The sequence below is a fragment of the Choristoneura fumiferana genome, chromosome 5 (genome assembly GCF_025370935.1).
Source record: "Choristoneura fumiferana chromosome 5, NRCan_CFum_1, whole genome shotgun sequence".
Taxonomy (NCBI): domain Eukaryota; kingdom Metazoa; phylum Arthropoda; class Insecta; order Lepidoptera; family Tortricidae; genus Choristoneura; species Choristoneura fumiferana.
Window position 1 is genome coordinate 21444079 of NC_133476.1, and position 11607 is coordinate 21455685.

General features: G+C 37.2%; 3 protein-coding genes across 3 annotated transcripts in view; 2 read left to right on the forward strand and 1 right to left on the reverse strand.

Moving 5' to 3' along the window:
* Positions 1-2357: 2357 nt before the first annotated feature.
* On the forward strand, positions 2358-3247 carry mRpL21 (mitochondrial ribosomal protein L21). Its single transcript, XM_074088370.1, has 2 exons — positions 2358-2646; positions 2732-3247. The coding sequence occupies exons 1-2, from the start codon at positions 2589-2591 to the stop codon at positions 3202-3204; spliced, it is 531 nt and encodes a 176-aa protein (XP_073944471.1). The 5' UTR covers positions 2358-2588; the 3' UTR covers positions 3205-3247.
* A 1-nt stretch (position 3248) lies between these two features.
* On the reverse strand, positions 3249-6403 carry Rtel1 (Regulator of telomere elongation helicase 1). The gene has a single exon (XM_074088369.1). It carries the CDS (start codon positions 6259-6261, stop codon positions 3310-3312), a length of 2952 nt encoding a protein of 983 aa, XP_073944470.1. The 5' UTR covers positions 6262-6403; the 3' UTR covers positions 3249-3309.
* A 191-nt stretch (positions 6404-6594) lies between these two features.
* Positions 6595-11607, forward strand: part of Elp2 (elongator complex protein 2) — a 44994-nt gene continuing 39981 nt past the window's right edge. The window contains exons 1-4 of the mRNA XM_074088371.1: positions 6595-6838; positions 7020-7311; positions 7701-7907; positions 8974-9192. Of these exons, the coding sequence (XP_073944472.1) occupies positions 6689-6838; positions 7020-7311; positions 7701-7907; positions 8974-9192 (868 nt within the window). The 5' untranslated portion in view covers positions 6595-6688. The remainder of the gene's footprint in view (positions 6839-7019; positions 7312-7700; positions 7908-8973; positions 9193-11607) is intronic.

Here is an 11607-nt window from a genome sequence, read left to right on the forward strand (position 1 = left end):
TTCCTCTAAGAATGTGAGGGCTTTATTATGATATGACAGTTACTGTGAGAACGTTCTACGGTGGGTCAGCGATCAAATGGTTCGATTGTACACCATAAATGAAAAAAAATGTGATCTGGTTAAGTATTTTTCTTCCGTCCGTCTAGCTAGCTAGCGGCTAGTATAAAACCACACACACACACACACGAAACGTTACCGCTTCGGAGCCACTTTTAGCAATTTTAGGTTTTAAGTTTGACAAAAACGGTATACATAGCGACAGGCTAGCTTTATAATTATGAAATAACCTTATTTTTCCGAGGCACACCACACCAATGATGACCACCCCTCGATGATGATGTACATCAGTGTGCCGCGATACACACACACACAATCATACTAACTCAACCTTGTGGACTCACTCACTAACACTTTGTTGTGCCTGTGTTAGTGTTAAGTATGATTCGCTAACTGTATTTCTGTGGACATCTGTTATTGGCTTCCTGTTTAGTAGGTGTAGGTACTGTATTGCTGGTGATGCCCCAAATCATCATCATCATCATTATGTTAGCCGAAACATAGCATGCTGGACATAGGCAGTTTGCAGGTGGTAGGACCTTGTGCAAGGTCCGCCCGGATTGCTACCACCATCTTGCTCGCTAATCCTGCCGTGAAGCAGCAGTGCTTGCACTGTTGTGTTTCGGCGTGGAGAGTAAGACAGCCGGTGAAATTACTGGCACGTGAGGTATCCCATCTTAGACTTCTAGGTTGGCAACGCGTCTGCAATACCCCTGGTGGTGATCTCTTACCATCAGGAGACCCACTTGCTCGTTTGCCATCCAGTCGAATAAAAAAAAAAAAGGCCTCCCTAAAGGCTCTCCTTCACACCGGTCTTGAGCTTTCCGCATTCACCGCGATCCCACGATCTTAACCAGAGGCCGTATTGCCTATCGTTTCTGACGCTGGCGATCACAATCAAATGACAGTTTTTGTATGAGAAATCTGTCATTTGATTACGATCGCGAATGTCAGAAACATTAGGCAATACGGCCTCAGGTCGTCCCCTAAATAATTAAAATAAAATACACACTTTTTTTAATATAGCCTAACCTATGCAAAAAAAGGGTAAGTTTGTCGCTTTAGTATTTGTCTGATTTTTTGCGTGAAAGTGAGTTTCCTGCCCGCAGTTCTCAGCTATACATGTTTCGGTCCAGCTTTTTCAAGACATTGAACTTTAAAATGACAAACTCGGGGTTTTATCAGTTGAAAAATTCTCACTAGGTAATGGTGAATTTTGAGTTAACAGAATTCTAGCCAACTAGACTTGTTTTCTTCTTTTTAGTTTTTTTGAGGCAGTCGAGTTTTATGTTTATTTATATTTAGAATGGGCTAATTATTTTATGGGTAGTAAACGCACATCAAAAAAAGTCCTTTTTTATCCAAAAAACCGAATTCACATCAAAATTACTGATTCCACAGCAAAATACTCCACTCAAAATGTTACATAATTAACTGCAAAATATTCACTTCATCAAATTATGACATGGTTCTATCGTTAAACTAGCTCAACAAACCATAATTTTCGAATGCAATGTCATCTCACGACTAAAACTTCCCAGTCAACGATGATGTTCTAAAATACATTAATATCAATATCAGTAAATGTCTTTTCTCCTCCCATTGTGGGTTTTGATTTAATATTGTACTTTTAAACATGAATCTACCGTACCGTGAGACTCACTAATATTAAATGATATTGTACCGGCTAACTCAGTGCGCTTGCTGCAGCAGCCGCCGAGTCACGTTGCTCCTAGGAAGAAGGGCTACCAATTAGCCCGAAACATGTCGAGCTAAACTCAATTTAAGACGTGAGTTATCCGGTACAATATCATTCGATATTCTACTTTTACTTATGATTAGACAACTGATGAAAGATAAACTAAATATTACTATCCAAAATGAGGATTTATCGACAGGTGAAATATCGTTAGATGGCGTTACTATCGTGAGGTCCGTTTGACGTTTCAGTCTTGCTTGCGGACCTCACGATACGAACGTCATCTAGCTATATTTCGCCCGTCAAAAAACCTTCATTGTATTGTTACCTTTCAATCATTTTACTTTATTTAAAACTAGCTGTTGCCCGCGGCTTCGCCCCCGTTCGTTGTAATTTTTGTTTCATAAAAACCTTCTCTTGTTAATAACAAACGTAACAAAAAAAGAATTAGCGAAATCGGTCCAGCCGTTCCTGAGTTTTGCGCTTAGCAACACATTTTACGATTCATTTTTATTTATATAGATAGATAGATTAAGCTCTTTGCGTAGAAAGTGGCGCCCTCATTTAATTGTTATCCTTTCATGTGGGAGTCCATGAGAGTCTCTAACTAATGATTTAAAACAATGGATACGGAGACTGTATTTTTTTTAATTATTACATTTTTTCAAGTAATTTCCTGTTTTCCGAGTCCTCACTTTTTTCAATTCGATTTACAATTAAGTTTCCGAACGCATGACGAAATGTCAAACAGTGAAAAGTTAGGTTATGTTTTTACTGAAATGTTTCTTCGATAAATCTGTGAATTAAAGGAATATAATAATTTACATGAAAAATGGCAATGATTAGAGCGGGTTTACAAAAAATTGCAACTGCTTTTACTGGTGGACAAGGTAAAAGAAAGTATATTATGTCATCCATTATTTAACAAAAAGTAAAGCACAAATATTGTATTTTGATCTTATTCCTTGCTTTTAGGAGGCATTCTATCAAGATTCGTGTCAAATTTAATACCTAGAGAGAATACAGCAGTGAACACCCAGAAGGATGTCATAGCAACTTGCAATAAATTGGTTGAAGAAAGAGCTTCAAGAAACTTTGCCATAGTGCATCTACTTGGTAAACAGTGGCGAGTCACTGATGGAGATTTAGTCGTCGTTGAAGGGTACTGGCCACCGAATATAGGTGATAAGATAAAGTTCGACAAAGTGTTACTTGCAGCAACTAAGGATTTCTCACTCATCGGAAGACCTCTTGTTCAACCAGGGCTGGTCACAGTGATTGCTACTGTTATCTCTAAGGGCTTGTCACATACTCGGGTGCATTTTAAAAAGAAGAGGAGGAAGCAATTTATGAGAATTAACTTCCAAAGGGCTGAACAGACCATATTGAGAATCAACTCTGTCGAAATTGCTAATAAAATTAATGAAGCTCCCAAAAATGTATTTTAAATGTTTAATTATTAGTTTTTAGATTAATAAATAATAGACGATACTAAAACTGGTTGTTTAATTGTGGTATATGTGGTGTTAAAATAATTTATTCAGTTTACAATGTCAATTTAATAAATTTTCTAATTTCACACTATCACAGTATTCCTGAAAACTACTTTTATGGTCTTCCTTTAAAAATCTTTTCATGCCTTTAAATAAATAAAATGTTTTCCTATTCTCCAATAAACTGGTTAAAGCTGTTAAAAAATCCTTATAATTTCCATCTTTCTTGTAACTGGATATAGATATTTGAAATTTCTTGTATTCTTCTGCTTGTAGCAATGTTTTTGTTTCTTTTACAAAATCTATCAATGATGCTGGTGGTTCCTTGTTGATTTCAATTTGCATTTCACTGTTTTTCATCAGATTCTCTTCAAAACCAAATGGCTTAATTTTGAGTTTCTTTCTTTTAGGTGTTGCAAGAACAGTACTTTCTTCAACATTCCTTTTGTGGATTGTCACTAAAGGTTCTGGCTTTGCACTTACAGATTGATTGCTGCTATCAAGTGCGCTAAAAAGATCTTTAGTCTCTTTTGGTTTAAACTCATTTACATAGGCTGATGATTGTGCATTTTTGTAAAAATCCATAGCAAAGTCAGCATAAACTTCATTTGAATTTGGATACTGGCTGACAGATTTTCTAGAGTTACCCTGACTTTTCTTGCTGACCATTTTCATTTGGGCTGGAAGAAAGGATCCCCCACTTGCACCTACAGAACTACTGTCTTTTAAATTCATTTGAGATTCATTGGGAAGTAAAGGCTTTAGTTTTGGAGCAGGTAGAGATGTCTCAGCATTTTTGAAGAACCTGCAAATTTCACTAACCGTCTCACCAAACTTGTTTGAAACATTTATGTGATTTCTTAACCAAGCAGATAGCTGGCTTTTTAATTTTGGACTGTTAAATCTGCTATCACAAAGTAAGATTGCTCCATAATCATTCTGATGCCTGATGACTCTGCCAATAGCCTGGTTAACTGCTCTTGTGGCTTCCAAGGAGTACCACTCATCACCAGACAAGAAATCCCTATTGTTAACTCTTAGTTCCTCCAAATATTTTTTCTTTAAGACTATTCTAGGATCTTTTAATGGTGGGAATGGTAACCCAGTAATAATTACAGCTCTGCCATTCATATCAGCAAAGTCTAAACCCTCTGACACTTTGCCTCTACACACAGCCATAAAACATGCCCCCCTTGTACTAGGATCACTTATTTTGCCGTAGTAATCACTGATTATGGCATTAAATGTGTCTTTTCTCTGAGGCTCCACAAAAATTGGTTTTATATTATTAATGCCAGACCAGATCCCTTCTGATTGCCACATTTCTTGACATTTGTTCATAATAGGATAGGAGGGAAAGAACACCAACAATCCATCTGGCACCACTCTGCAAAAACTTAATATGGTACGCCCTAAAGATGAAATGTATTTTGGATTGTCTCTATTTTGATAATTTGAGTTTAGTTGAGTAGAATCAGGGCCCTGGGGTATGATCTTGACACAAATTTGATTAGCTTTGACAATGTGAGGGTTTTCTAATTGCGTTCCAATAGGGATCCCAAGTTCAGAAATCAAAGGTTTAAGGGGAGCAAGAGTGCCACTAGTTAGAATTATGCTTCTAACATTTTGCTCCATCAGCTGTTTCATACCAAACCCAGGACTGAAACACCAGTAACTTAAGACTCTTTCCGATGATTTGCTATTTGCTGTTTTCAGAGCTCCCCAACTGTCAGTTTTCTTGTTGTTTTTTTTATCTTCCACTTGGATATGGACTTTGTAACAAAGTTTTACCCTCTCCTTGTGTGCATGAGTAGTGCCACTGAAGACAACGTTCAAAAGATCAACTATCTTTTGCAGTCCCACACCTTTCCTTTGAAATGGAGAGGCACTTGCTGTTGACAAATACTGTATAAGATTATCAATCAATGTAATTACTGACATTTGGTTGTGGTCTTTTATTTCAGCCTTTGATAGTAGTTCAAATATAAACCCTCCAGGAAAAGTTGAACCTTCACTGCCCACTGCAATATCATCTAAAGCTTTTTCAAAAGAAAGCATTATTTCTTTCAAAACACATAAGTCATCACAGGTAAAGTCCTTTGGTTGATTGTTATCTAAAGTGGCATCCAGTTGATCGTCACCACCCTCACCAAATGATCTCATTATGTAGGTTATCTCTTCGATGCATAGAGCAATGTCAGTGGATTTTATTTGCAGTGATGCAGATTCTTCACACATTTTCTCCACATTATGAGCTTCATCTAAAATTACTATATTGTTTGTTAGTTCTACACCATTGGCTTTCCTTGATTTTGGATCTAATAAATAATTATATGGCATAAATATGATGTCAGCTTCTTGCTTCAACTCTTTTGCAAGATAATAAGGGCAAGCTTTCAATTTCTTGCCAACAGCAACCAAGTCTTCTATATCCAATATATCATCACCTTTAACAGCTCTATCCTCTTTCTTTGATTCAACATTATTGAAGAAGTGGCAAGTCCTTGACTTAACTCTCAACTGGCACATGTGGACTTTGTTCATGTTGTTAGTTTCTTTGGAGACCTCCGGGTGGATACACATCTGATCTCTGGAGCCTAGTACTGCTGCTTTCACATGTCTGTAACTGGATCTTTTCAACTCTTGCATTGCTTGGGTTAGTTGGGAGTGTGTACGGGATGAATAAATAATTTTAGGCATACCCCAGGTCATACTATCTTTAGTTTTTCCTGCGCCTTGCTTCAAGGAATCTCGCAAAGAACCAGCTTTTTCGCTGTGCTCAGCAAAGTTCCCAAGTTGCGCGTTCATCTGCAATTGTGCCTTCTTCACTAGCAACCATGCTAAAGATGAGCACAGTAAACTCAACGTTTTTCCAGTCCCGGTCGGGGACTCCAACAGCGCATTTGTATTGTTTTGTAAGCTTTCAATGACACGTTCCATATAGGCCTTTTGAACATCATAGGGTTCAAAGGGAAAGCTCACGGGAATACCAGATATCATTATGTCTGGCATGGTGAAGGATGGATTTTAGATTTCTTCGGTAAAGATAAATCTAATTTAAAATAAATACTTCAGTAAATAGACATTATTGGCACTTCACTAGAAACAGATCTTAATAAACATGCCCAAAACATGCAGGTGGGTGACTGACTGACCTGACCTGACATGCATGACGTTTTGTTATTTTCGCGCCATTACAAGTGACCGTAGCGTTTGTTCCATTTAGTTTGGTCAAATAATTTAATTCAATGTGCGTGTTTGATTGTAGCTCAAATAGCGGTCAATTTTTTACTGGCAAGCCTCTCTGTTTTGACTGTGTTTACTTCCTGGTTTTGACCTCAGGGTTTTGACAGATGACAATTGACAGCCATATGACAATATAACCTCCAAATGTTAGAAAACAATGTTTTTGTTGTAACATAAGGTTTAATAGTTTTCAATGAGGATAAAATTTAACGAAAAGATGAAAGTCAGTGTTAGCGAGATTTATACCTCGGTTGCGTGTAACCGTATACCAGAAATAATTGACTGGAACGAGGAAGGGATCATTTGTTATGGAGCGACAAACGCTGTTGTTATTTACGATACGGTATATTTAATAAATATTTTTTAAAAATTACAACTATAAAGATCTTTACTTTTCTTTGCAATATCTCCTTGTAGGCTATACAAACATATTTTACTTTTCGATAATCTTTTTCATTTTAATATAAGTATCTAATTTAAAATTCTAATTTGAAGTAATACTGCACGTCTGCCTTTTTTTTCAGAATGTGAAATGCGGCAACCCTATCAAAGTGCTCTGCCATCACAAGTCCAAAGTGAACTCTGTAAAATGGCTTTGTAAACCAGATAGTACCTGCACAGAACTAGTTTCTTGCTCTGCTGACAAAACTGCTGCAATTTGGACCCTAGTGGACAATGTTTGGAAGGTAACAAGCACTTTAAGTGGACACACAGATGGTGTGACTTGTGTACATGGGCTTTATACTGAAGAAAACAATTTACTTGTGTTCACTGGATCCATAGACTCAACTGTTAGAGTTTGGGAAAGAAAAAATGGTAAGCAGCATTTATTCAGATTAAGAATATTTACATAAAATGATAAATATGTTATCACAAAAGTAAAGAAAGAATAAACTAAAAACTTTTATGTTCAGGCAATAAAGTCTTGTAAGTATACATATTTTTACTTTGGCTGTATTTGTTGCTGACTGTACAATTGAAGCAAAAACTATTGTATAGATAACTTAATGTATATAATAAAACAATTTTGATTTCTGTCTCTGTTTGTCTACTTTGGATAAACCGATATGGCATCATAAATATCCATTATATAAAAATCAGAAACTTATCAGAGAGTGGTGCATAAAACACTTATACTTAGTTTGGGTAGGTATTTAACAAAACAACATGCAGAAGATTTTTGTTTACTTTTAATTTAATTACAGGCACAACAAACCTCAAGCAGACTATCTGTCTCAACTATGGACTCTGTCTCACTCTGTATGCTCACCTTCTGCCGAGCAGCAAGACAATACTGTTCTGTGCCTTGGACGACCACAAGATACATTTGTTTGCCGGAGACGAGTTCCACAGAGTACACACACTGGTGGGACATGAGGACTGGGTGAGGGGGCTGGATGTCTTGGATGTTGGTAGGTATTTTAATATACTTTGAACTATTCAGAAGCCATAAACAATAAACCATATACAAGATGTTAGGTAAAGAGTGGTTAACTTTTGAACTGCGAATAGAGGATACTTTAGACATTCGAAAAAAGTAAATTTAGATTTATTAAAATTTATTAAGAAAAGAACCACCGTCAAAAACTTGAACAACAAAGTTGTAATTTTTAAAGAAATATGCAAAGTTAGAATATCTCAAAATTAGTAGCATTATTACTAAACCAAAATTAACTTTTTTAGATTGTCCGAAGTGTTCTATCTGCAGGTCAAAGATTATTCACTATATTTACCTAACATTAGTATATGGTAGTTAACCATGAAGAACTACCTTGTTCCGATACATGTTCCCCATGTTACATAACCAGTACTGGAAGAGGCCAAACGTTTCTTACATCAAATAGATTTTGGTAATGTATAAGTACTAGGTCACTTTTACTGTCCATGTAGATTTCATAAACTTAGGAATAACAGTGAGCAAAGCGAGGAGTGTTAGGTACAATTGTGAGCACAACACGGGAGCCGAGCGAGCGCCAGGACTTAAATTAGGTTAGGAAATAATTGGGCCCCTACCAGTGCTAATTATGTAAGATGGTTATGTACGGGAAACAAGAGGAAAAACCGGTCAAGTGCGAGTCGAACTCGCGCATGAAGGATTCCGTACCATTATCTATATAACATTAGACATTAGCAAAAAAAATGCCAAAACAATCAAGTTTGTTGTATGGGAGCCCCCCTTAAATATTTATTATATTCTGTTTTTAGTATTTGTTGTTATAGCTGCCACAGTAATACATAATCTGTGAAAATTTCAAGTGTCTAACTATTATGATGCAAGAGATAGAGCCCTGTGACAGACGGACAGACAGACACTGGAGTCTCAGAAATAGGGTTCCGTTGGCACCCTTTGGGTACGGAACCCTAAAAACCATGAAATAAATGTGGCAAAGAGATTTACGCCAATATAAAAACTGAAGAAATACTTCCATATTATTAAATGAAAACACATGCTCATTAAAATACTTCTATCCCTTCCAGATGCCACGACGATAATGCTCGCCTCAGCTTCCCAAGACACGTACATCCGTCTCTGGCGCATCCAGGCTTATGAGGAGCAGTCCACTGCTGGGATCAAGGTAGAGGAGAGAGTGTTCCCGGCCTACGGACAGGAGTGGGCAGTCAAGCTTGACGCTGTACTGGCTGGACATGAGGGGTGGGTGTATGGAGTACAGTGGCATCCGTATGCAGTTGGTGCAGGTTTGTAATGTGTGTAGTTTTATTTAATTTATTGAATCAGGTGCTACATTGCAGAGGTCCATATCAAAGAACTTAAATAATTACTCTGCTCACCCACGACCTTAACGGTTTACCGTTTTATTGTATGCTAGCTACCCACATTACCCATAAAATCTGGCATTTAAAATGGACCACAAGCCTTTTCCTTTCCAATCAAATGAAAATGACAAATATGAAGCGCCAGGGCCGGATTTAGCGGAGGGCGTCCGGGGTAGAGCCCGAGGCCGCCACAAAAGAGGGGCCCCCACAATAGACTTCGGAATTTTTTTTCATATTCCGACGAGTAAACACTAGTATTAAACAAGTTTTCCTGTGATATTTTTTTCGCTGTTTTATATTTGTTCTACTTTGTACAATTGTTCATTTTGTTTGTTCATTTCATTTGGAAAATAGTTTTGGCGGGAGAAGGGGCGGGTTAACTCCTTTGATGCCCCAAGGCAAGGACTCCAGACCTCTAAATCTGGCCCTGTGAACTGCGTCAAATTTCGAGAATGAGGACCGTGACGTCACACCGTGCTAAAAAGTGTCGCTAGGCGTGACCTCACGCGGAAATTTAACTGGCTATATAATTTTTTGTTTAATTGGCAAAAGAAAAAAAATAAGGTAACATTTTCTGATAATCGTAACTGTCCACGAACGAGAAATTAGAATTTGTTTTGACACTAGCCCAGTCTTTCCCAAAGTGGGAGATAATGCCCCCTTGTGGGCGGTAGGGGGCCCAGAATAAATCCTCACCTTTGTGCCTTCATTAGGCGAGACTTATATGTTATTGAGGTTTTTAAGGTGAAAAAAATGGGGGCGCTACAAAGTAAGTGATTTTCAAAGTGGCCGTTAGACGAAATAAGTTTGGGAACCTCTGCACTAGACTAGTGCAAAGTTTACTAGATGGCGCCACTGTTGCGTGAGGTTTTTAAGTGGGCTTTCAAAGTCTGTTATTACGGGCTTGAAAACAAAGTTTAGATTAAAATCATATTTAATACATCTTAAAACCGTACCATAAAAATATCGAGCAATCACAGTTGCGCAGTCCCGTTTTGTTCGGAAAAAAAGGGAGGACAAAAATTTTCGAGATTCAAAACTATCTCAAAACAGACATTCATTGCCCTTTATCGCATAATTGCCATAATTAATTTCAGGTATCACAAAATTATTCTAATTATAAATAAACCCGCCTAGCTCACCCAAAAACTATGAGATTTGACATAACCCTCCTGAGCATGTCATCTATAACGCACAATGCCTAGGTAGCAAAATGCCTAAAACGAATGTCTAAAACGCAATATGCCTGATAAGCAAATTACATTAATCTCATATCACCTATGATTTAAGACATCTAAAACGCAAAATGCCTAATAAGCAAATTACATTAATCTCATATCGCCTATGATTTAAGACATCTAAAACGCAAAATGCCTGCATGGCAAAATGATTAAACCTCTGGTTGCCTTAGCTGTATAATGTCTAAAACGCAAATTACGTGAATGGCAATTTACTTTAAACTTAGTTTACCTAAGCTGTAAGTACACTGTCTAAAAAACAATTTGCCTTTATAGAAAAACATCCTTTACGCATACCTACTGCCTAAACTGTACTATCTCTGCAATACAGTTAAGTGATGAATTAAATTTGTTTTGGCAAATAGCTACACGTATTACAAACCGCCAAACAGATTATCCATTTGGTTGAACGATTAGTGCTATTATATTTTTTTACAAGTTAACATAAACGATTTATACAGAATTTACGGCTTATTTATTCTTTTATAGTTCTACTTGTTTAGTAACAACCTTAATCACAACTTATATTATAAATTACTATAGGTACAGTCAAGGAACCCACTTTGGACTTTGTCAAAGTGACGTAATCAATCAAAACGTAAGAGACTTCTTAAGATTTTATTTACAGTGTCACTTTGAAATAGTTCTAAGTGGATAAGAGATCAAATTCCTTGACTGTACTATGTATGAGCACATCGCACATATTGTTGAATGAATTCGATTTTTTTCGGTTTTAGCTGTACTGATTTAGGTAATTTGCAAAGCAGACATAATGCATTTCGGGCATTTTGCCACTAAGACTTAATGCGATTTAGGTAATTTGCAAAGCAGACATAATGCATTTCGGGCATTTTGCACCTAAGACTTAATGCGATTTAGGTAATTTGCAAAGCAGACATAATGCATTTCGGGCATTTTGCACCTAAGACTTAATGCGATTTAGGTAATTTGCAAAGCAGACATAATGCGTCTAAGGCAATAAGATACTTCGGCGTTTTGCGTTTTAGATGACCAGCTCAGGAGGGACATTTCGGAGACCTCACGCTGCACTAGCGCCTCTAGCGGTCTCATTAGAAGCGTCAAAGTAAAGGTCAGAAAC